This window comes from Calliphora vicina, chromosome 5 (assembly GCF_958450345.1).
Source record: "Calliphora vicina chromosome 5, idCalVici1.1, whole genome shotgun sequence".
NCBI lineage: Eukaryota > Metazoa > Arthropoda > Insecta > Diptera > Calliphoridae > Calliphora > Calliphora vicina.
In genome coordinates, this window is record NC_088784.1 from 68798883 (window position 1) to 68826455 (window position 27573).

At 28.4% G+C, this 27573-nt stretch overlaps 1 protein-coding gene across 4 annotated transcripts in view; it reads right to left on the minus strand.

The window, feature by feature from the left end:
* HnRNP-K (Heterogeneous nuclear ribonucleoprotein K) overlaps positions 1-27573 on the minus strand; it is a 95367-nt gene that overhangs the window by 17590 nt on the left and 50204 nt on the right. For all 4 annotated transcript variants that reach the window (XM_065510726.1, XM_065510728.1, XM_065510729.1 and 1 more), the window contains 2 exons: positions 25500-25572; positions 25327-25422 (listed from right to left, as the gene is read on the minus strand). In XM_065510726.1, coding sequence (XP_065366798.1) covers positions 25327-25422; positions 25500-25572 — 169 coding nt within the window. The remainder of the gene's footprint in view (positions 1-25326; positions 25423-25499; positions 25573-27573) is intronic.

Sequence of the window (27573 nt, forward strand, 5' to 3'; positions counted from 1 at the left end):
AAAATATGAAATTTATATAATTTTTCCAAAAATGTAGTAGAAATACTACCTTTATTAAAATGCTGTAGTAATACAAAAAATCGTTTTAAATATTATCTTAATTAATTTAAAATCTTCTAAACTATTTTTTCTCAAAATATATTTAGTAGTAGAAATAGTACCTTTCCCAAATTTCAAAGTAGAATAAAATGAAAACATTTGGACTTATATGTTAAAGCATTGAAGCAAATATGTTAAAGCATTTTAAAAATTTTCTTCAACAAATTTAAATGTTGAAACCTTTTTTTAAAATAGCAATAGAAATACTACCTTTTTCAAAAAGCTTAATAAGTACAACAAATAGCTTTAAATGTGATTTCTAAACATTTAAAACAATTTTTTCCGAAAAATAAATTAGTAGTAAAAATACTACTTCTTTAATTTTGATACAACACTTGATGTAAATTTCTTTAAATCCTATTTTAAATTAATTATTTACTATTTTTAAATAATTTTCTTCTAAAAATATTGCTTTAAAGTATTTTATAAAAAGTAGTAAAAATAATACATTTTTCAAAAATCAAATTTTTCTTAAAAAATCTGTTTAAGTAATATTTTATTATAATTGACTACTTTTGAAACAATTTTTTTCCTTCAAATTAAATTAGTAGTAGAATACTACTTTTTTAAGATTTTAATTTTGATATAAATAATTTTTAATTTTTAATGGAAATTTCTTTAAATTTTATTTTAAATTTTTTATTTACTATTTTTAAATAATTTTCTTCTAAAAATATTGCTTATAAAGCATTTTATAAAAAAGTAGTAGAAATAATACATTTTTCAAACATCAAATTTTTCTTAAAAAATCTGTTTAAGTAATATTTTACTATAATTAACTACTTTTGAAATATTTTTTTCTTTCAAATTAAATTAGTAGTAGAATACTACTTCTTTAATTTATTAACTTTGATATAAAATCTGATGTAAATTTCTTTATATCCTATTTTAATTTAGTTATTTTCTTCTAAAAATATTGTTTATAAAGCATTTAAAAAAAAGTAGTAGAAATACTACATTTTTAAAAAATCACATTTTTCTTAAAAAAAACTGTTTAAGTAATATTTTAATATAATTAACTACTTTTGAAATAATTTTTTTTCAAATTAAATTAGTAGCAGAATACTACTTTTTTAAGTTTTTAATTTTGATATAAAATCTGATGTAAATTTCTTTAAATCCTATTTTAAATTAATTATTTACTATTTTTAAACAATTTTCTTCTAAAAATATAGCTTTAAAGTATTTTATAAAAAGTAGTAAAAATAATACATTTTTCAAAAATCAAATTTTTCTTAAAAAATCTGTTTAAGTAATATTTTATTATAATTGACTACTTTTGAAACAATTTTTTTCCTTCAAATTAAATTAGTAGTAGAATACTACTTTTTTAAGATTTTAATTTTGATATAAATAATTTTTAATTTTTAATGGAAATTTCTTTAAATTTTATTTTAAATTTTTTATTTACTATTTTTAAATAATTTTCTTCTAAAAATATTGCTTATAAAGCATTTTATAAAAAAGTAGTAGAAATAATACATTTTTCAAACATCAAATTTTTCTTAAAAAATCTGTTTAAGTAATATTTTACTATAATTAACTACTTTTGAAATATTTTTTTCTTTCAAATTAAATTAGTAGTAGAATACTACTTCTTTAATTTATTAACTTTGATATAAAATCTGATGTAAATTTCTTTAAATCCTATTTTAATTTAGTTATTTTCTTCTAAAAATATTGTTTATAAAGCATTTAAAAAAAAGTAGTAGAAATACTACATTTTTAAAAAATCACATTTTTCTTAAAAAAAACTGTTTAAGTAATATTTTAATATAATTAACTACTTTTGAAATAATTTTTTTTCAAATTAAATTAGTAGCAGAATACTACTTTTTTAAGTTTTTAATTTTGATATAAAATCTGATGTAAATTTCTTTAAATCCTATTTTAAATTAATTATTTACTATTTTTAAACAATTTTCTTCTAAAAATATTGCTTATAAAGCATTTTATAAAAAAGTAGTAGAAATACTACATTTTTTAAAAATCTATAACCCTGTTCTGTTACATACATTACCAACTATCAATACAAAAGTGGGGTAAGGTACCTATGGTATTCAAAAGCAGATGGAGCTGAAAAATCCATTTTCACGGAGCATAATATAACAAAGTAATGTAGCAAAAGTGGTGTAAGTTGAATATACCACTAAGTAAATAGTTTGGGCTTACACCACTTTTGCGCTGAAGGCCTCATAAAAAGTTTTATTTAATTTATTTTACTAATTCTACAAATATTTGTTTTAAATATCTTTCAAATACATTGCAAAGCTTCAGCTGTATCAATAAGACTTTTAAAATCTATGTAATGATTTGTATTACTTCTTTAGAAGTTGTCAAAAATAGCTTACAATGAACAACAAAATATGCACTTGCTGCAATATTTGAGGTGATACAAATTTTTTTTTGGTTTTTCTTCTCTGTACCGAATTTGTAATCTAAATTCAGGACTTTTGAAACTACACAATATCTGAGAAACTATAACTTAAACAACACATGAGAAAAATTTCTAAGAAATCGAACAACATCTTTGAACAATTTAAGGATCAATAAAAAATAAAGGACTAAAATAACAAAGCAACACAGTAAGACAAGAGACAGATGTTCGGAGGAGTTCTTTAAAGAAATAAGAAATAAAATAAAAAGAAAACACATCCATCCAATGTTGAAAACAATGTTTCTTAACACCTGTTAAGCATTCATTAACTCAACTGTTTGAAATAAATTCCAACTACACATAGTTTCATACACACATATGTACAACAAAACGTCAAAGGACAGCTGAACGAATTGTTTGACAGTTGTTATACATTTTTAAAGGAACATACAAATAACATTTTATACACCCAGCATTAATGAAGATTTGTTCTTTTACAAGGATCATCACCATTAAAAAAAACACACAAACTCACATTTAAGTGAAAGAGAGAAAGAGCTGAATAAAAAAAGAGGTCCTTTTTCATAAAAAAAACAGAATAGAAGAGCACCATTGTTAGAAACTACAAAAGGCAGGCGGCACAAGACAAAGTTAATCGGCTTGGTAATGGAGACACAACATTAACAACAGCATATTACAAATCTATACTATTTTACTATTACTCTATTACTTAGAATACCCACAACGAATGTATCATCCGGATACTTCTTTAAATATGAGAAATGTATGTACCCAGACAACCGTAAGTATTATTGCTTTGCCTCCTTGTTGTATTTACATTCCTTAACATAACTGAACAGAGAACTAACTACATAATATCGAAACACAACAACTAAATGTATGTAAACGCAACATGTGGTAGCTACAAGAAAGTTCTTTGGAATTATTTTACCTAGAAGCAATTAAATAGAGCTAGTCAGACAGACATACACTCTCATTGTAATGGGTGTGTATTGTACCGAGTGTGTCTGTCGTTGAAGGAGGGAGGGTCACTAAGGGATTTTGTTTTTTTTTTTTTTTTTTTTGGAAAAATGCATTAAGAATCAATATACAAATAGCCAAATAGTATATGGGCAATTCCATATCATCGTACCTGACATTTGTACGCCTATTGAGTGGAATAGATTTTGCAAAAATACGAGTATCTGAGAAATAATTTGGTCTTTATGTTCCATTCAGAGGGGGGTACTATTTTTTAAAATAATAAAAAGTTCTTTCGAAACATTGTTGTCCAAAATATAGAGCGAAATAAGGGTTATATCGTACGTGACATAGAGTGGAAGTCATTTTGAGGTACATGTAGAAATATGCGAAAATTTTCGAATCGTGAGAGGCGTTATGTTTTCTTTTAATTTCTTACACTAAACGAAATATTTTTCCTTTACAATCCGTCATATTTGGATGATTTTATAATAAATAAAATTTAATATCGTACGTGACATACCGTACGTGACAGATATTTTTCTTATAATAAAACAATATATATTCTGTAAATATATGTATACAAAAACTAAAAAAAATAATGGAAAATATACATTCGGTTTCAATAAACAATTTTATAATAGCAAATAAACAATCAGAGTCAAATTCATTTCATACTAAGGAGTGAGATCGAAAAATTCTTAACACACGTTTTTCATTACATTTTTTAACCCAAGTATTATTTGAATTTTTTTTGATCAAGTTACCTTTGAAAAACATGTCAGTTATTATGTGTAATGTCAATTATATTAATTTTTTTGTTAATCTGATTAAAATGAGTGACCAGAAAAAAGTGCGTACTGAAATTATTAAATATTTTCAACAAAACCCAACTTGGTCTTACAAAAAGTTGGCCAAGCATACAAAGGTCTGCCGTCAAACTGTTTCCAATGTTATTAAACAGTACCGGGAGAACTTGTCAGTTGATAGAAAACCTGGTTCAGGTAGAAGGAATGGTCCACATGATGTTTCTAAAGCCAAAAAAATAGAACGCATTTTCAAAAGAGCTCCCAACACATCCGGTAGGAAAGCAGCCCGGTTAGCTCAGTGCTCGGACTATTTGGTACGAAAAGTTAAAGCTAATGCAGGTTTAAAAACATACAAGGCTCAAAAAGTTCCTGACAGGAACGCTACTAAAAATTTAGAGGCCAAAAACAGAGCACGGAAATTGAAGTCAAGTTTTATAAAAAAATATTCTTGCTGCATAATGGATGACGAAACGTATGTTCTGGCAGATTCTTCCAGGTCAAAAATTTTATGTTGCTGATGCTCGAGGGAATGTTGAAGAAAAGTTTAGGACCCAAAAGCAGACAAAATTTCCCAGAAAGTTCTTGGTATGGCAAGCAATATGCAGTTGCGGCAAAAGAAGCCACTCATTTGTTACAACGGGCTCTATAAATACCGAAATTTACATCAAGGAATGTTTACAAAAAAGGCTGCTTCCATTCATAAGACTTCATAATGTGTCCACTTATTTTTGGCCTGACTTGGCATCCTGTCACTATGGCAAACAAGCCCTTGAGTGGTACAAGAACAATAATGTGGTATTTGTACCAAGAGAGGCAAATCCTCCAAACTGCCCGGAGCTAAGGCCAGTGGAGAGATATTGGGCTCTTGTTAAAAGAGAATTGAAGAGTACAAAAAAGGTGTCCAAAAGTGTGGTAGATTTTAAACGGAGATGGACTACATGTTCGAGCAAAGTGACAGAAAGCACTATAAAAACGTTAATGGAAGGGTTTCCGAAAAAGGTTCAAAATTTCATCACTAGTGATTAAAACTATAAAAATAATTTTTTTTGTAAATTGTAATAATAATTTCAATCAAATAAAAAAAAATTAAAGCTGTAAGTTTAGTGGTTTCTTTTTTATAAACATATATGTATGTTAAGAATTTTTCGATCTCACTCCTTATATGCTAAATGCTAATGAATGCCGGGCATCCTTAAACAGGATGGCGAGACATTCAATAGTCGTACTCAAGTGGGCCAGATCATCGGCAACTGTGTTGCCGATGATCTGGCGAAAAAAGGCGCCATGTTACCTGACGGAGACATAGATTTCCTATGTGGGATTCCGTTATCCAAATGCAAGCTACAAATTAGTAACTTCTACTATGAGCTCGCTCAGGCAAGATGGGACTGTGAACCCACATGCACTATGACCAGGACGATATGGCCCCGACTAAATCGGGGACGGACAATTCATCTTCTTGGTTTTACACGCTCACAATTGAGTGGTGTAGTGGCGGTCATAACTGGACACTGCACCTTTGGTAACCACGCTAGGAGACTTGGTTTGCCGTACCACGACTTCTGCAGAAGTTGTCAAAATGAGGAGGAGGATGAAACTATTTTTCATCTTCTTTGTCATTGTCCGGCATTAGGAGATCTACGCCTAAGGTTTCTGGGGCATCGTTCCCTTGATAGTCTCTCTGAGCTCTCGAATATGAGGCTTGAGGGCATTAGTGCCTTTATAGGTAGAAGTAATTGGTTGAAAAGACCAGACACGGGGATCACTTTAGAGTGACCCAATGATCGCCGACTCATTGGCACGTAAATTCTCCAAGATCTCCTCCCTCTCTTTTTCTTCTTACATCTCCTCCTTAACTTCTTCAATCTTCTTCTTCTCCCTTTTTCACTTATATCTGTCCCTCTTTCTTCTTCTTTCTTCTACTTTCAGGTAACACAAAAGGACCATTGCTGGACCCATGTGAGCTGGTCTTTCTCTCTTCCTTATTTCGTGGCTGCCTGGAAAACCTAACCTAACCTATATGCTAATTCGGAACTTAGTTTTAACAGCAAATTTAGCCTAAATTAAAAAATTGAATATAGTCAGTTTAAACTATTATTTTTGCCAATAAAATGTTGTAAAAAGTTTCAAGGGTTTTTGGGTTTTCGGTCGTGGTAGTCATTCTCGTGGAATTGCCCATATGTATACCTTTAGTTGTAGCAATAATAAATAACTGTTGCTTCATTTTAGTTCACTGGCAACATTTTGCCAAGGGAATGTAATGTGCAGTGCAATTAATTAGTTATCCTAAAGAAAAAAATCTCAAAATACATTTTAACTCTTTACGTTTTAGTGGTCACTTTACTAACCACCTTTTGTATAGACTTTAAAACATAGTTTATTGGCATTTTGCTAAAATATTTTTTGAAGTCATCGTTTGTTATGTTTGCAAAACTTTGCCGTTAATTTGACTTTAAATTTGAAGTTTCGTTGAAAAAGTTTTATTTTTTTTATGAAATATTGAAAATAAGGACTTCAGAAAGTTATTTACAAAATTTAATTTTGTGGAGGACATGAAAGGGACCTGGTACCGTTGGGTCAGCATCAGCCAAAAGATAAAAAAAACTCATAGATTTTTGTTTAAGTTTTATTAATACATATATTGATTAGTTTTGTAACTTTTATAACATTTTCTATTACAAATCTATTTTATGGTATTTTACGAAGCAGTAATTTTTATCATTACAACATAATTTAACACCTATATTATTCCAAATATGATAGTGTACTTCAAAGTACTTTTGGGCAAAAAGGTTCAAAATATGTTTTGTTTCCATTTTGTAAGCTTATTATTGTTACGGTACTTATAAGTACCGTCGGTCGTCAAAGGGTTAAGAGACTTTCACGCATTCAATAAATAAAATGCATATAGTGTTCATTGTTCATCGAATTCAGTGTTACTTTGCTATTTTGTTTGTTTCGTTCGATATACGATACCAAAATTTGTATCGTAACTATTTTTAATGTCAACAGCCACGGTGGTTAGTAAACTAACCACCCCACTTTTCAAAAAACCTCGGAATGGGGTGACTTTTTTATGTTTTGATATATTTTTTTCTAACTTTTTATAATAAACTAACCTTGATTAAAGTAAAAATGCAATTGTTTTGATTTGAAACAAATTAATTTTGATCTGGTATTTCCCTAAGCCCATCTTATCTCTTAAATAGTTGGACCTCAACTACAGGTTACCTTTATTTGTCCTGCAATTTCAACTGGTATGGATTCACTCTTATACCAAGAACTAGTTCAGCTCAAAAATAATAAAATTATTTATTAAAATATTAACAAGTCAGAATTTTATATTCGGCCGAATCTTTATCTTAATAGACACAAAAAAAGTGTCTAAAATTTTAACTTACGCTTTGAGGGATCGACTCTACGAAACATTGAGCGGATTTGTGTTTGGGCAAAAAGTCTTGTATTCGAATACGAACGAACATTATCATCTCTGGCGCTACACATTCGGAACAGTTACTGATGGTTCTTTTGCATTCAGAGTGTATTTTTCGGACTTTCTTGTTTAGTATAGTGCAATTTCTATGAAAAAGTGTTAAACGTTCAAGAACATTAGTTAAAGAAATATTCTCAAGTTTGAAATATAACAAAAAATCATGTACACAAATCATATTACACAACTATTCCAGAAATGAGACCAATTTTTGGCTTCCAAATACTGTCGTAATTTAAAACTAAACAATTAAGTTTTTAGACAATGAATTCCTTATAGTTAAAAACAAACACTAAACTATTGCAAAAGTTTGCTAAGTAAATCCATTAAACAACATTTTTTCAAATCATAAAAGTTAAAATGAAAGAAAAAAAATTAAAATGTTGATGAAAATATACTTTATACTCAGGGCATACATAAAATATATGTATTTTTCTCCTGTCACCGAGGAGACTTTCATTGTTTTTAATTCAATAATATATGATTACTTTGACCCAGTTGCTAGCGACATGAAATACTCACAAGGAATAAAAATAAGAAAAATATTCTAACCAACAATAAAATTCTGCATGTATGAGAGCAGTAACTATGAAAAGAAATGTATGACTTTAGAAGAAAAAAAAAATAAAGATGCAACAGAAACAGCAGTGGTTCCATTATAATGTGGGTAGATGGAAAGGGTTTTCCTAGAACGCAATATCAGACATTTAAATTTACCATATAGACACATACATAGTTCTATGTTTTCCTACATCGCCACCATAACAAGAGCAGAGTAGAAATGATGAACTAAAAACAAAATATAATAAAAAAAGAAGTAAATTGCATGCGTGTTGATTTTGTGTTAACACAACCATTATTCTTGCTTTTAAGGTTCCTGCTACTTCTTCTCGGGTTTCCTTTTGGATACCAACTAATGATGACCGAAACATATTGTAGAGAACAGAAGAAACCATTGAGTTAGTTCAGCGGTATGTAACGGTTTTCTTTAGTTTTGTTGGTGACAATTTACGTATTTTGCTTTAAGTATTTTTAATTTTATTTTAAAATACTCCCTAATTCGATTCGAAAGGAAATACATTTTCAAACATTTTTGTTATCGAATTGAGTTCGCAGTATCCAGTAAAATTAATCGAAATATTCGTAATTGAGATTATGACACTCGATATCCAGCGAGATATTTAGTACTTTTTATAAAAATTTCGATATGAAATAATTTTTTCATACGAAAGCTCATACTTAGCTGATTTTATATAATGCCTACATTTTTTAGTCATTTAACCATTCAATTATTTGTACTTTGTAATGCAAACAAAGTATATTGGTTACTTTGCTTGTTTAGGGTCAATTGTCACTTTAATGACCCTAAGTAATCTACAATGTAGTTAGTTCAACTGTTTTTAAATTCAAATTCAAGACCACTCAAGAAGTCAAGCTAATGCCTGATCACTTAGCTGTCTCCAATTTATATATTTTTGGATTATTCGTTACGCTTTGTAATGCAGATAGTATTGAATTGGTTTTTTATGCATCCCTGGCAATCTAGCGTTAAGTCAATCATCACTTTAATTCCTCTAAGTAATCTAGAGTGTAGTGAGTTTAAATATTTTCTTTACAATGATCATTAGAGAGTAATTATTTTACCCAACACACGTAGTCTATTGGAGAGTGAATTGTCACTACTTACTTTATACATCCCACGTAATCTAGCATTAAGTCTCTAAGTAATATAGAGTGTAGTGACTTTAAACTTTTTTTGTACTGGATTTTTGGAAGTAGTTATTTTACCCACCAGAAGTAGTCTACTGGAGAGTCAATTGTTACTTAGAGTCATATTGTAATGCGGAGCTTACTCTTTGTTTTGTACTGGTACTGGAAATAATTTTTTTACCCACCAGAAATAGTCTATTGGAGAGTCAATTGTAACTTAGAGTGCTTTTGTAATGCGGAGTTTACCCTTTGTAATTTATGTAGGGTCAACTGACTTCCTCCTAGAACACGCACATTTTAAAATAACTAGTCAAATAGCTCATTCTGTAACTATTGGTGAATCCAGTGATAGTTAAAATCAATAGTTTGGGACACTTCGTCAGATCTACTGGTTTTTGTTAAACTCCTCAGAAGTAATCAGTTGCAGAGTCAAGTTTTATAGAGTATTTCTTTGTAATTATAGTCTGTTGTAGTTAACTAGATTGTTTGTAGTCTATGTAGAGTCCTACGACCAGACTGACTTTGTAGTCTTTGTAGAGTCAAATGACTTCCTTCTCCTTATTGTAAACGGTATAAATATTGTCATATCTTAACTAATTTAGACCAGTTACTGGACTGCCTCTTTGTAGAGTCAAATGACTTTATCCTACGACCAGATTGAGTCTTTGTAGAGTCAAATGACTTCCTTCTTCATATTGTAAACATGAACATTGTCATATCTTGACTAATTTAGACCAGTTACTGGACTGACTCTTTGTGGTCTTTCTAGAGTCAAATGACTTTATCCTACGACCAGATTGAGTCTTTGTAGAGTCAAATGACTTCCTTTTTTATTGTAAACAGTATGAACATTGTTATATCTTGCCTAATTTAAACCAGCTACTGGACTGACCCTTTGTAGTCCATGTAGAGACCTACGACTGACTCTTTGTAATCTATGCAGAGTCCTACGACCAGACTGAATCTCTGTAGAATTTCACGAGTCAATTGACTTCCTCCTCCTTGTTCTAAACATAATGTGAAGTATATCTTGACTACTTCAGATCAGCTAAAAATTGAGGCACAGTTACCAGAACTGCTGGGTTGTGAGTGCAAGTGAGAACGACGACAACATGCTGATATTTGTGTGAGCATAGTAACAACTACTACAAACAAAAGGATTAAATTTTATTTCTATTTTTTCCTTTTCTTTTTTTTTTTTGCAAAACTAAACTGCAAAGAAAACAAAAAAAAATTGCATTTTATGTTTTAGTTTCATTTCTTGCTGCTGTTACCAACTCTGCAGGACAGTTTCCAGGATGAAGAGTAGAATAAAGTAAAAAAGAAAAACGTAATTGTGTGTGCGTGCATTTAAAGGATATTTATCAGCACAACTAAATGCGTGACTAAGTCTGCACTTTCTTTATTTAGTTCTTTAGTTACATTTTTTTCTATTTGAGTTCTTAGAAAATTTCATAGTTATTTGCTACGCTGAAAAAGAGCCAAGTAGGAAATTTAAGAATTGTGATTTTAAAACTCGGACAACGATTCATATGAATATAATGAAGAATCTAGAATTTGATCTTATACTAGTGGTTGGCTTAAAGAGAACATGCTACATTAGTAAATCTATTGTAAAAATAATTTTCTGAACGGTTTTTGATGAATAATATCCACATGTTTCCCTTTTAACAAACATATTCGTGCGGTATATATCTGAATAGTCTATCTAGTTCGGCTTTTTTTGGCCATGAGTGCCGACCACTGCCTTATGACTTCTCAGCATCAACTAGTTAAATTTCCTAGTGGGCAAAGCTGTTGCTGCTTTATAAAGTTTGTTTCATGACCATTTTGTATAGTTTTGACTTTAATTTTACGCTTGTTAACTTATAAAATGGGAGTTTGATGTCGAGAGTTTCTTTAATATGATTTTTTTATTCTATAAGAATTTCTTTGGCAATATTTTTTGCAGTCATAAACTGTATATATATATATTTCTCCTTGAGTTTAATGTAAAATTTTATAAGTATGTATAAATTTTAAGATCCTATATATTTTTCAACACATTTGTATTTATCTTCTTATAGTATATTGTCTTGTCTCTATATTGTACTGATAGGTTTTTTCTTTCACAAGGTTTGTGGTGCGTAAATTTAATATTCAACGAAGCTTAATGACACCATTTTTCCAGTAGCAATAGTTGCTGCTGTTCTAGGTTTCCAATTTTTTTTTATATTATAAAAGGACTATACTAGAATAGAAATAGTGTTATAATATTTTATAGTATAAAAAAAAATTGTTTTTTTATTTGTCTCGTTTTTTATACTTGTCAATGTGGTATAAGATACATGGTATTCCATGGTAACTGGCATGAATGGGGATAAAGGACGCTGTCTAAAAGGAATTGGTCTACAGAAAATTTTAAAGAGAAACAGTCATACTTTAACTTTGCCTATAAATATTTTATTGAACTTTCAGCAAATGCCTAAATTTTAAATTTTCGAAAATAAACAAGCATCTAGAAGAAATTCGATTTAAAGGAGGAATTAGCAATTCGTCAATAAATTTTAATGAAACACAATATTTAGGCACATCTTAGAGGATTACTTTTAAATTCAATTGTTTACTTTATACATCCCAGGTAATCTAGCGTGAAGTCAATTGCCACTTTAGTGTCTCCAAGTAATCTAGGGTGTAATCAATTTAAACTTTTTTTATGCAGCACTTCACAAACTAGCTATTTTGCCCAACAGTAGTAGTTTATTGGAGAGTCAATTATCACTATGCGTCCTTTTGTAAGTTTAGTCTTTGTAATGTTGATCAATTGACTTTCATCTTGGACAAATACATGTTAAAATAACTAGTAACAGAACTAATTATGTCCTAAAACTGCTAAGGTAGGACCACACAAAAAAAAAACAGTTTTCATTATCCAAGGAACACGATTGAATGTCAAAGAAACATTTAAAGAAAACAATCTACTTTATAAATCAGTATATTCGGGGTTGTCATAGAATTCAATAGTTGTCGGAATCGGGTTTGAAAACGACAGAAAAAGTACATTGGTCTCTTGAAATCGAAAGTTATCGGTTTTATATTCGATATAGAATTAAATTCTTTATCAATTAAACAAAAAACTAGATTGATTTGCATAAGTCAAATGTATCTTTTTTGTCGTTTTCCAAACCGATTCCGACAATGATTATTATCATTATTTTCTCTAAATATGAATATCCTTAGAAGTTTTAAAGATAAGCTTGTAAATAATTCCTTTAAGAACTTAATATCAATTTGTAATAATTTGAAATATTAGAAGTTTTCCTGTTTTAAATAAACATTTGAAAGTTTTTGTCACACAGAGAAAATAGTTTTGGTTGTGGCAACCGAATGTATTGCTAATCAAATTATTTAGTCTAAATTACCGAATTTTTCTGTGGTTGACATTGGCGTTGATTCCATTGCCGATTATGTTCGAAGCCCCTGGTGGCTATGTGAGCCGACCACTGATTTAAATGTACGGAAAACATTTCCCCTTAAGAGATACTTTGACCGGATTAGTTGGGTTGACAAAAATTCGGTTACTTAAATCGTAATTATTCTATTTCAATTGATTTTCTGTTAATATTATAGGAAAAAAATCAAATCGAATCATTCGATTGGCAGCAAATCACAACAAATCTGTTTTATTTGTGCAAAAGAAGAAAACTTATAAATTATCGAAATTTCACAATAAAATTTGTTTGGGGATTTTCAAAGCCAAGCTTAATTAAAAAGAATTTTAATCTAATTTAAACTCAATATTAAGAAATATATATTCAATTGTAATAAATTATTACAAAATTTATTACAATCTCACCAGTCTAAATGAATAACTTAATCTAATATTTATAGCCTTTTCTGTTTAAATTAACAAACAATTGTGACAAAATTCCCCCCCAAAAAAAAGAAGAAAAAAGTAAACTCCCTCTAAATAACAAACTTAGAATATTTCCTGTATCCATACAGGATGTTATTTCTTTAATTTATTACTTTCCAAAGTAGAAGTGAAGAAATAATAAAATTTTAGTTTTTGAAATATGTTCAAACTCAATTTAAGACAATTGTTGCTTTAATGATGCTACAGATATTCTTTACAAAATCTAAAAATAAAAATTTACCTTCAAATCTTTTGAGAGGGATGGTTGGTTTTGTATTAAACTTTAGTTTAAGAGCATAACTCCAAAATTAAAGTGACATTTATAATGAAATTGAGGAAATGCTAGCTCAATGTTTGTATTACCTTAATCTCTAAATTAAATTAGAGGAATACATTTTAAGTTATTAATAGAAAACAACAGCTGTAATGATTTAAATTTAAATAAAAAATAATAATATTTAAGGCGTAAGCCAAAATTATAAATCAACCTCAACCAAATAGGAATAAACCAGCTGTTGCTGGTAATAATCCTCCTTTTTGTACTAAAAACACAATTAAAGCAACAGCAGTAGTCAGCAGCCACATTCAGTTATAAGCGACAGGAAAACATAACATACAACAGTTTCCTTTAATAATACAAGACAACAATAAAAAAAACACCTGTTTTATACTGAAAATTATCCAAAAAAAAAATTATATAAAAGTTAAAAGTTACAAAACTAAAGGATGTATAAACAAATAACTACAACAATGTAGAATTTCTTTTAAACAATCTTTTACCAAAGAAAACTAAAAAGGCAGCTGTATATGATCATTCATATGATTTAATCCACGAAAACCAGTGAGAGTATATTTTAAAATGAATACAATACAACAGGACAATTGCAGCAGGCACAAGACATTAAAAATTTCAAAAAATAACAATAAACAGACTACAAAAAATCTTTGTCTCCAAAGTGATTAAGTATTAACATATGTTAAAAAATTATAAGTACAATGAATCATATACAAACAGGACAATTTCAACACAATTTTATTTTAAATCTTTATGTACAGACTACACATTAACTTCAAACTATAATTTCAACTATTCATGTCTGTTTTACAACAAAAAATTCTTAACCATTTCTATATAAATTAAAAATTCAAATTTCTAAGAATACGTCCAGTCAATTTAATATTTAGCATTACTGTAATGTTAAGTTTTTAATGAGAACGTTATAATGTTTAATCGCCTGTTAAGTAATTTGAATGAGTTCATCGTGGTTTTTAAAAGTATGTAATCATATAATCTGGTCAAAATATCTCTTTAGGGGAGTGCAAAATGTTTTCCGTATATTTAAATCAGTGTTCGACACTTATAGCCACCAAGGGCTTCGAACATAATCGGTTATTTAATTGGAAACAACGCGAATGTGAACGAAATTAATAAAAAAAAGTTCGCGAATCAATATTTCACATGCAATATGTTCCCTTTTCCCATTTTTCGTTCATCAACTTTGTTCACGTGAAGAATTTTATTTTTATTTTTTTAAAATGGAATTTTGAAAACTATTGTGAATGAAAAGTTAATTTTTTCCTTCGAGGGAAATTTTCCCTTCGATATTGCCGATAGGGACGATTAATCAAATCTGTTCAATCCTGTCCTACCTTAAGGTATGTTTACATTGTTGAAATATTTTTCAAAACAAGTAAAAGTTTTATATTCGTCTGTGCCAAATCTTATATACCCCCCACCATTATGTGACAATAAAATATTTTTCTGATGAAGGGATTATATGAGGGGTAGGTCAATTATGAACCGATCTTAACAAAAATTTATAGACATATTTAGGTTCATATATAACTTATTTATGTGCAATTTCATCATGAAGACAATTACGAATATTCAAGTCATTTTCTGAGGGAGACCTCATATGGGGACTAGGGACAAATGTTGCCCGATTTTCGCCATACTTTCCAGTATAACTTCATAGTACTTAGAACTATTTTGTGTAAAATTTTATCAGCATAATCAACATAATTATGACTCTTCAAGCAGTATTCCGGGGGGACATTTGTATGGGGGCTAGCTGAAATTATGCACCGATATTGCTCATTTTCAAAACCTTATCAACAGGAAGTATTAATGGAAAATGTCAGACAGCTTCTTTCGTTTGGGCCTTATCGTGTTTTCAAGAGACAGACAGACGGACGTACAATGCTAGATCGTCTTAGAATCTTATAAAGACCTAGGATATCTATACTTTTTGGTTCTACGGCCAATATTTCGATATGTTTTGAATGTCGTACTTGGAGGTCATCCACCACCGATAGCAGACGCCGAGAAGATTCTGCCGCATGGAACAAGAGTCGTTTTGGCACAACTTAGATCAAGATGGAGCAACAGACTTAATGCCTTTTTGTCCCGCATAGACTGTGCCGTCCTTAACTTATGCCCAGCATGTGGTCAGGATCCTCATGACACCCTCTACATATTTAACTGTTCATCCCTCAGTCCCATGGATTTATGGACTCATCCTGTTGAAGTAGCTCAATTTCTTGGACTTGAACGACATGCAGAACACCCACATCATCCAGATTGATTATTGTAAAATTGTTGATGCTATTACAACAACCATGGCCAAAGAGATACATCACAAATGTTTGTAAGAAGGAATTTAACACAAACTCGAATAAAATCGATAAATCTCAAAATTTTGTTGAGAATCTCAAGAAATATAATGGACTAAAATTTTATAATTCTCAGGTTTTTCCAGATAGGAAGGAAAAGCAAAATTTATCAGCAAAAACAAGCAGTGAACGTCTTTAGAGAAAACAATTCGTTAGCTTAGTGCGCAAACGTCCTAAGTCCCATTTCACAGGAGTCACAAAAAACCTTATAAAATTCTTTGTTTCAAATATTTTTGAAATCTGTTGTCTAGTTTTCTATTTATTTGGTTTGTATAATTATATAATGAAAGAAGTCCTTTTTTGGGACTTATCTAATTTTCTTATAACATTTTTCTTTTTTATTATTGTTTTAGCTTAGTTATATGATTAGTTATTAAAACAATTTTATTATTGTTTTAGCTTAGATAACAGATTTCAAACTGATCCAATATTTCATTAAACAAATTTATAATTAGCTTTTTTTGGTTACAATAAAATGGATTATATATTTAATATAGTGGTTATAATCAATTGCATTTGACTGAGATTATAATTTTGCAATTAAAAAAAAAGAAAACAATATAATAAAGAGAAAAATCAAAATAATTGTAAATGGTTTTAAGCAAACGTTGCATTTTTATTTATTCTAAAATTTTGTATTAAAATCTCAATTTTCATAAAAAGTGGAGTTAGCAGGTTTGCTCACTAAACTAACGACATGAAAGTTGAATATAATTTAAAGCAATACAAAATAAAAAATAATTGAAAGGGAAACTAAACTACCTGATAATTGTGAGATGAGAAACTCAACTAAAAATCAAGAAGAAAAAAAAACACATGCAACTAATAACTTTATGCAGGCGTTTGAGTAAAAATAACACCACAAACACACACAATTAAACACATTTAAAGGAAGCAGCTGGTTTCTTAACAGCATCCTTTTCTTTTCCCTACAATAATACAGATAAAACAGAATATAAAATGAATGGAAAAAAGATTTGGAGTTTAAACTACAGCTCTCATCAAAAAAACCTACAAAAACTCAAGCAGAAACCTTAAAACTGGCAGCTGTTTTAAAATCCAGTTTTCTAATTATATTTATTTCATGTTTTTTCTTTGCTTTTTTGGGTATTTAACAAAGAAATTGAAAATACATTTCTGGTACCTATAGAATTTACTTTTATTCTCCAAAAAAAATATATATAACAATAATTAGCAATGAAACTTGAAATCTTTAATACACATAAATGCTGCGTTCGCTACAAATTGGCAGCAAACTGAGAAAAAATGCCAAAATTTATATTTACATATTTATAATAATACCTAGAGTTCGACATACTTTTTTTAGAGGCTTCTTCAAATTTACAAAAGTGCTTGTCGTATTTAGTTAATGACAAACTTGTACTTGTTGACCTTATTCTCCAAAAAAATAAAATGAAATTCAATGTTGATAATTCGCACAGCCATTATTATAATAAACATACTTTAGTTGTTACTTTTTTTGATATTTATGAATAATTTATATTCCTTCCTTTCTTTAAACAAATTTAACTATGCAGACAATTAAATTTTAAACATTTTTGTACATGTTTTAAGAAAGATTTTGATTTTTTAGCAAAAGAACAAATTATTTGCCAAACAAGGTACATTTTGGGGAAATTTGAACAAAATTCTGAATTAATAATGATCAGAAATGAAAAAGACTTGTCCTGCAATGTAAGTAACGAATGCAATTATATTGTGTGGATTCGTTTGCTTAGTGTGCAAACATGCTAAGTCGACTTTTTATGAAAATGAAGATTTAAATACAAAATGTTGAGAGATTGAAATAAATAAAATAAAATAAATACACTGTTAGCTTGCAAAATGTTTACAATTATTTCGTTTGTCCATTTTATCGTATACAAAAGTGCTACGTCCTGTTTTCAAATTGCAAAATTATCTCAGTCAAAGTGAACTTAGTATAACAATGTTATTGAAAATACAATGGAAACTTTCCTAAACATTTAATTAATACAACAAAATCTAAAAAAAAAAAAATTCAGCCCAATTATGAAAAAAAATTCTCCGGGAGTTTTTTCCCTTTTCTCATTTTTTCTATTCAAATTCTATGTTAAAAATACGAAAAGGGAAAAAACTGCCGGGGAATTTTTTTCATAATTGGGCTGATAATGAAATTTGTATACCTTAAATTTACTTATGTTAAGCAATAAAAAAAGGAACAATATTAATTAAATTCGGAAAATAGAAAACAAACCAAAAACTATTTATTACTATAGCAATAAGGAGTGAGATCGAAAAAACCTTAACACACGTTTTTCCTTAAAACTTTTAACCCAAGTATTATTTTTTTTATTTTTTTTTTTATCAAGTTTCCTTTGAAAAATATGTCAGTTATTAAAGTTAATGTCAATTATGTTCATTTGTTAATCTGATTAAAATGAGTGACGAGAAAAAAGTGCGTACTAAAATTATTAAATATTTTCAACATAACCCAACTTGGTCCTACAAAAAGTTGGCCAAACAATGTTATTAAACCGTATCGGGAGAACTTGTCCGTTGATCGAAAACATGGTTCAGATAGAAGGAATGATCCACATGATGTTTCTAAAGCCAATAAATAGAAAGCTTTTTTTAAAAGAGCTCCCAACACATCCGGTAGGAAAAATATTCAGTATTCGTACTATTTGGTACGAAAAGTTAAAGCCAATGCTTTACCAGGCTCAAAAAGTTCTGAAAGGAACTCAGCAAAAAAATGTACAGGCAGAGCACGGAAATTCAAGTCAAATTTTATACAAAAAATATACCTCCTGCATAATGGATGTTCTGGAAAATTTTTCGTAATTCCCGGGTCAATATTTTTATGTTGATGATGGTCGAAGGAATATTACTGAAATGTCTAAGACCCAAAAGCAGAAAATTTGCTCAAGAAGATCTTGGTAATATGCAATTGCGGCAAAGGGCTCTATAAATACCGAAATTTATATCAAGGAATGTTTATAAAAGAGAATGCTTCCATTCATAAGACTTCTTAATGTGTCCCACTTATTTTTGGCCTGATTTGGCATCCTGTCACTGTGGTAAGCAAGTCTTCAGTAGTAAAAGATCAATAATGTGGTATTTGTATCAAGAGATGCCTGGAGCTAAGGCCAGTGCAGAGATATTGGGCTCTCGTTAAAAGAGAATTGAAGAGCACAAAAAAGGAGTCTAAAAGTGTGAAAGATTTTAAACGGAGATGGACTACTTATTCGAAGGGTTTCCGGAAAAGGTTCATCAATTCAGCACTATTGATTATAAGTTGTAATCATAATTTCAATCGAATAAAAAAATCAAAACTGTAGGTTTAGTGGTTTCTGTTTTATTAAGATTTATGTATGTTAAGATTTTTTCGTTCACACTCCTTAATAAAACAATGGAAACGTAGTCTGGCCCTTTTAATGACTCAGTATTTTGTTGAATAGTCCTTGTTTTTTATTATTGCTTCACAGCGACGATGCAATTGGACCAATTGGACCAGTATTTAGTTTCAAAAATATATAATTTTCAAAATTTTCCAATTTCAATAATTCTCAATAATGTCTGGCATATTCTGTATGTATATAACATCATCTCTACTCTAATGTTAAACATAAACGTCACATCAAAGTGTTTAGAAATATTTACTTCTATTTTTTTTTTCAATATGTAGGTAGTCTGGTTTTTTTTAGCAATTCCAATAACAATGGAAAATTTTGTTTTGTTCCCGGTCTCGAAAACATTTATTTATAAACCCATCAAAAAGCCTTATATGAAAATTATATGTATGCTCTTCTCTCCTATGTCGTTTACGAGAAAACAGAAAACCGTATTTTATTTGAACTGTGTATATGACATGTTGATAAGTTACTGTCAAACATATTACTGCCAGAATGAAAAAGAAAGCTCTCATAAATACAAGTACTTATTGGTACGAACTCAAATTGAAACGAATACTATCACATACATACCTACATAAATATATTTATACCGACTATATGTCGGTACAAAATTCATTCATATCAATATACATACGTACAATATGTTGCCATGGTAAACTCTTAAAAAAAATTTCAAAAGCGTCCTTCAAGAAATATTGGGTAAAATTATGACGCATTAAATTTACTCAATAGTGCATGTGATTGCATCAGTAATCATATTAAAGGTATGAGATTTTTTAAAAGCAGCCTCAGAAAAAATGAGAAATTTTCATATTATGTACTTGGTAACAACAATATCATAGAAACAGATTTATTTTAATAAAACAATTACTTTGTTGCTTGAATTTGGAATTTTCCAACAGTCTTACTTATAATAAATATACATATGTAGGTATTTAAATATTAAAATACAAACAATGAGGGTATTCATTTCAAAAAAATGGAAAATTACACTCTGATTTTTAACAATTTTACATAACAAACACATGACAAAAATTCAAAAAATGTTCTATTTTTTGTGGAATTTTGTTCATGTTTTTCTTTGATTTCTTGTTGAGTTTAGTATTTCATAACGCATACACTCTTCCAATTACAGATTGTTAATTTGTGTACTATGGTTCCTAATTTCCCGGACTTTTTTCATTGCAAGGAAATATTGAGAAAAAAAAAATGAAAATTCCCGCCAATATACAAAACTTTTTAAACAGATCTTGTAAATATGAAGATCTAAACAAATAAGTTTTAAAATAATAATTTAGCAACAAAAACTAGTAGTTAGTTTACTACTATTGCAAATATAAAACACTAATTAAATAGAAGAAAAAATTATTATCATAATTCATAGTAAAATAAACTTAAAAACATTGCTAACGTAGTAAGTCTAGCTTAAATACTACCACTTGCATGTGCCCTCTAAAAAATATGTAAAACTGCTAGCAAATTTACAGCACTAAAAATCATTGCATACAGGTCTGGTAAATATGCAAGATCAGATAAATGTTTTGATTGTAACAAAACTATTGGTGAAACCTCAATGACTGTGATAGACAAATTAATAATCAGTCCAATTATGAATAAAAAATGTCCCCGGAAGTTTTTTCCCATTGAATTTGAATAGGAAAAATGAGAAAAGGAAAAAACCGCCGGGGAATTTTTATTCATAATTGGGCTGAATAATTTTGCAATAAAATGTTGTGGTTAATTTACTACTCTTGCAAATATACTACGCTAATTAATTTGTTTAAATTCCAACACAGTTTTTTTCTGACATTCGGCCCCAGAATGCCACAGAGAGAGATAGAAGCAAAAAAAATTGATTTATCTATTATAATTTAAGTGATGAAAAGAAAAATTATAAAAAAAATATATATATTAATAATATAAAGAAGAGAAACATGTAGCTTTCAAAAATTTGTCAGTGTCTAAAGGATAAAAAAAATCCTAAGTAATTTTGATTCCTTATTTAACAATACAAAAAAATATCAAAATCACAAGACCACAAGACCACCCTGCTAAAATCAAGGCAATTTGCTATAGTAAGTAGAAAATTAAAAAAAGTACTTAATAGAACACAGACCCCACACACACTCTTGGCCAAAAACAAATAAAAAAGATGAAACAATAGCTACAATATATGTTATGTGAAGTTAGTTAGTTCCCTTTTATGTGCCAGCAGAGGCATATAATAGACAAGGCAGCCAGCAACAGCAGCAAGCAAAAAGGTATATAGAAATGTTGTTCTGTATATATTTTAATATCGAAGGAAAGCAAATCAAATTGATAACATGTTTACCCACATGTTAAATCTCAACAACCATACATTTCCCTTCTACACAACACTCACAAACAATAGACATTACATTACATTATCTATCTATTTACTAAAAGGCAAAAAACATATGAAAAATAAAAAAAGTAAAATAATGTTTAGGGAACGATATCAATTCATTTATGTATTCATTAAACCAAATATGCTTTAGCTACAAAATATATTTTGGCATAATGTTGAAATTATTATTAAAACTGACATTTGATATGATGAATTTTACTTTTAACATCAAAAAGAAAAAACGAATAAACAGAATTTTTCAACAGTTTTAATTGTGTAGGGATATTTCAATACGTCAATGCTGTGTAGGGATATTTCAATGCTGTAACTAATTAATTCTGATCTTAAATTGCTTAAATTATAATTATGTATGTTGGTTTTTTTTATAAATCTGTTTTCTGTCGCTTGAAATTAACTTATGGAAGACCTTTTTCAGTACTGTGAAACTAATTAAAAGACAACTAGTTAGTTTATGAGTGCTTTAGAAGCCACTTATTCGAGATTATCTATTTTCAAACTAATCTATAGCACCAATTTAAATTCACTATAAGTGAATGAGTGTTAAAAGGAATTTTCACAAAACTTTTTTAAGGATGTTATTAAACAATTATGATACTATATTTATTATAATACTACACCATTTCCAATTTTATTTTAGAAATTTCCAATGGATTTTCAGAAATTTCCAATTATATTTCAGAAGTTTCTAATTATATTTCACAAAATTTCAAAACAAGTTCAAAACATTTTTGTGGATAGTTAGAAAACGTTCATAAATCCAATATACATATATAAGGATTCATCAGTGTGAGCGGCAGTGATCCGCAACATATTAAATAACAAAACACAGTAATCGAAATTAATCTTCATATTATATTTGCAAGTGTAGCAAACATATTTGCAAATGTAGCAAATATGCTAGTATATTGTAATATTCTAATATTTTATAGTTTTTCTTAGCTTAGCTATTTTGATATGGCATATTTACAAGGGCGGTTTGGAAAGAAGTTTAGTATTGCAATGTTTTCCCCGCAACAGGTTTTAAAAAAACATGTACAGACAACTCTACAATTGCTAGATGTCCGAAAATGTATGAGAAAACAAAATAATAGAAATCGCTCTTCGTATTATATTTGCAAGTATACATTTTGTTTGTACAAAGCGCGAAATCATTTTCCAATCATATTGTAATATTATCAGACCAATTATGAATACAAAATCCTCGTGTTTTTTTTCCTTTTCCCATTTTTCCTATTCAAATTCAATGTTGAAAATGGAAGAAGCGAAAAAACTCGCATGGATTTTTATGGTTCATAATTGGGCTGTATAACTTTTGTCTATCTTTCTATTAATGTTTGCATGTGGTTTTGTCTTTGTTTAGCTATTTGATGTAGCATATTTCCAAGGCCGGTTTGGAAAGAATTTTAGCATTTAAAATTTGCTCTCTGTACTTAAAAAAGCATGTACAGAAAACTATAGGAAGTCCAAAAATTCAATATTTGGCCATTCAAAGGATTATTAAGAATCAATTTTTTAATAAATTGTATGCTTATTTGAAACAGCTGGTTTGCTATGGGTTGCAAACTGTAGTTTTTTTGCTAAGGGTAGAAATACCAGGGTAGTGTACTATGTACAAAGATGTAGCAGATACATTAGCTAGTATTGCAAATATACCACGAAGAATGAATTCCGCTCCTGTTTTCTAATCTTTTAAGATTCCTTAAAAATAATTTTAAAATCTCACAGCAGCTACTTTTGGATATTTACAAGGCCTAATATCGAAATAATTTATTGACAATGTGATCTCACGTTTTGTGAGAAACAAACAAAAATGGTACTATATATTTTCTAATTTCCCACAAAGAGAGAATTGCATTTCAGTTTAAGTGAAAAGTGAAAACAAACCTTCTATTCTGCTGTCCCGAAATGTTATTCATTTTATGTTATCCTTTATTAAATTCTTGTTTTTTATTCTTAGAAATATTTGTCAATTTTATGACGAAAATCAGCATGAAAATTTTGTTGTCAAAACACTCAGCTGCTTTGTTGATGTCAGCTTCCATTAAAAAAGAGAACAATTCATGTTTGTTTGAATATAAAAAAATTGAACAAAGTCCTTGTCTATTTGTTTATTTAATTTTTTTTGTTTTTGTACTAATCGTTTTAAAAATTATGTTTTAAATTTGGTATCCCCAAAATAAAATATGATTTCATATCGAGGCATAACAATCATCGGTTTTGATCTTAAATGTATGTAGCCGTGTTTAAAATTATTAGGGAAAATCACCCTTCATTGCAAACTATTTAAAGTTTTTCAAGACTTGCAAGCTTAGCAATGACAGTGTACTACGAAGAGTAAATTCAACTAGTTTGTTGTTGTTGTGTAGTATTTTTACTAGACTTGATGCTTTACAAATCTAGTTTACTACGAATACATTTGACATGAATCAGAGATACCAATTGAGAAGTCGGTTTTTATTCAAAAAGAAAACAATTCATGTTTTTATGTTTATTGAAATTTATGAAAGTCTTTGATCGTCAACATTTTGAATTATTTACTTTCAGTTTTTGTTGTTCACTAATCATTTAACAAATTATATTGTTAATTTGGTACCACCAAAATAAAATATAAATTAATTTCGCGGCAAAACAATAATCTGTTTCTAGACTTGCAAAGTTTGCAAGCTTAGTTTACTACGAAAAGTGAATTCCGCTAATTTGTTTTTGTGGCTTTTTAAAATGTAGTACTTTTACTAGTCTTTTTGCTTTGCAATACTAGTTTACTACGAAGAGCTAAAATTAGCCCCATTTCCAAGCATAGATGCCAAATACTGCTTATTGAAATGCTTAAACTTTAGAGTGCGACCGAATATTCTATTTCGGCCGAATAATGACTTTTAATTATGAAAGTTTAATACAATTCAATACTATACACAAAGGTTCGACAGAATTAATTCTTAATTCAATTTCCAAAATCAAATTAACTATATTATCTTAACAATTACATTAAAGCATTCAGCACGAATAAATTGGTTGTCTTAATTACATCGTGCTCCAAACGTATTGAATCATTCTTTAAAGAATTAATTCATAATTGAATCATTCAAGTTTTCTTCAATTCAGATATATTACAAATAGACTTAAGTAATTTTTATTTCAATTCATTTTGTAAATGATTAAAACAAAAATAAAATGAATTTAAGAAAAGGTATTTTTATTCAAATTGTATTAGATTAGAAAAATCTGAATCATTCTGATTAAAAAAGGCTAATTAATGAATTAGAAGCTTGGAATGGATTTAATTCCGAATTAACATTATAGTGAATTAAGTTAGCCTTTTGCTTTAAATACATTTGACAGGAAGCTGAAATTACAATTATTGTTTTTTCGAATGTTTAAACATTCATTATGGGCAATAATGCACAGATTACTGCATTTATGAACTAACCCTTAATCTATCTGAATCTATCTGAAATTTCTTATTACAATACTTTCAAAAATATATTAAAAAATAACATATTGTACTTACATCACGAATTTCTTTAATTTTTTGGCCACCTTTGCCAATAATACAGCCCGCCAAACTTTGATGTATCAACAAACGCACATCGTACTCATTATCGCGCTGAAATAAAAATCAAAAGAAATACAATGATTTAAAAAAAAATGTTTTAAAGTTAACAACAGCCAAAAACAACTTACATCTTCATAGTATTTCAACATTTCGGTTATAATAGACATGGTGGCATCTAATTCAGCCGATATTAAAATGGTACTACAGTTATTAAAGAAAGATGGAAAGAAAAATAAAACAAAAATATTAAAACATTAATTATTGGGTAAAGATATTTTAAATTTTCTAGTTTATTAGTAAAATATTCTCTTCAACAATTAAAAAAAAAAATAAATAAAAAATGATTAGAACGTATTTTTTTTCTCAAACAGAACTTTCCCACACATACATTTAAGGACACTTATTTAAAAGAAAGAAAATTAAACATCTAGCAGTTTTATGTTTACAAGATTTGTGGGGGGTATTGGTGGTGTATTTACAACAGCAACGAAAAAATTATATAAAAAGAGTATAAGAAAAAGAATACCTTACAATATTGAATGTTAATAATGTCATATACAATATTTTTATTATTTTTTTTTTTTAAATAGAAAAGAGGGTCGATATCCTTTCCTTGCAAGGCAACCACCTTAAATATTATATTGTAGTTGGTTTTTTATTGTGCTTTTTTTTGGCAAATTTGTTAAAATTTATGTAAAACAAGAACGTAAGAAAAGGGTTTGGTTAATCAAGTAAATATGTATACAAATATGAAACTATGTTGATTATGATGATGATGACGTTGTTGTTAATAATGAGTTTGGAGCATATGCTGATATTGATAATGATTAATTATTTGAGGAACGAATTAACGAACGAACGAGCTTACCAACAAAAATAAAACTGAACAGAAGAGGCAATTAATTAAGTGTGATTAGTAGCAGTATTTATTAGGTTGAACTTTATTTTGATCTAAATACCCAATAGATATTTATTTAAAGGGTTGACTTTATTAATTTTTAAAGTTTCAAAGTTTTCCTGTTATCAAAAGCTTTGCAAACATAAATACACACACACACAATTAGTAAATAATAAAAAAAAAACAACTTGATGATAAAATATGGTAGAAAACACACACAAAAAAATTGGCAATCTCAACTATTTTTTAGTTGCTCATCAATTTTGTTTGAAGTTCAGTCATCACATATTAATCTCACAGATATGCAATGGTTTTAAGGATAAATATTTGGTTAACAAAAAAAATAAATAAAGCATGCTTTTAGGTACTAAAACTAAATGTTATTTAAAGCATAATTTTAGGTTATTCCTTAAATTATTTATTTTTCTCGAAGACATTGATTTGGTCATTTTAAATTACAGACTTCAGTATTTCGTTTCACGGTTTTTTTTGGGAGTATATTAAACAAACTGATCTTCATACTCATTAATGAAATATCACGAAAATGAGAACGAAGTACTTCTGTATAACTACAGTTAATTTGTTTTTAGCAAAAAACTTGTTTAATGTTTTTATTTAAACCTATAATGTCAAAGGTATGGCTAAATGTTGTAAATTTTATTACAACAAGTAAAACAAAGGAAGAGAAACCTTAGTAGATTGGTAAAATTTGTTAATCAATTAAAATTTAACATAGATTATGGGTTAATGTTTATTTTTTCAACAAAAATACAACATCGTATACTATATAAAAAGTTTGCAAAGAAATTAGTTAATTAGTTAAAAATAAAACTAAAAATCATCAGTTTTGTTTTTGTCGGATATTCAAATTTTTAAACGTTTTATGAAACTATTTGAGAAACAGTTTGAGATTAGCAACAGTTCTCTTTAGTTAATATTATTGCTTAAGCAATTTCGAAAATTCGAAATTTTAATTTGTGATATTGAACATTTGAAATTAATAATTATTAAAAATAAATTTATTATTTTATAATCGTAAATTGCGATTTTATTGTTTCTGAAATCAGTCGAGGAAAAATCCATCATTTTAAATTTCGAAATGATATGGTTTTCATTGTTTTTAGAATTCAAAATCAAGAATTATTAACAAATTTTGAAAATATGATTATATTTGAATATAATTTCGAAATTCTAAAATATATCTCAAAATATTTTCAATGCGTTTTATAAAAAATCAAGTTTAGGAAATTCAAAGTTTGTAATTTTCGAACTTAATTTCAAAATTTTCAAAAATATAAACAAAA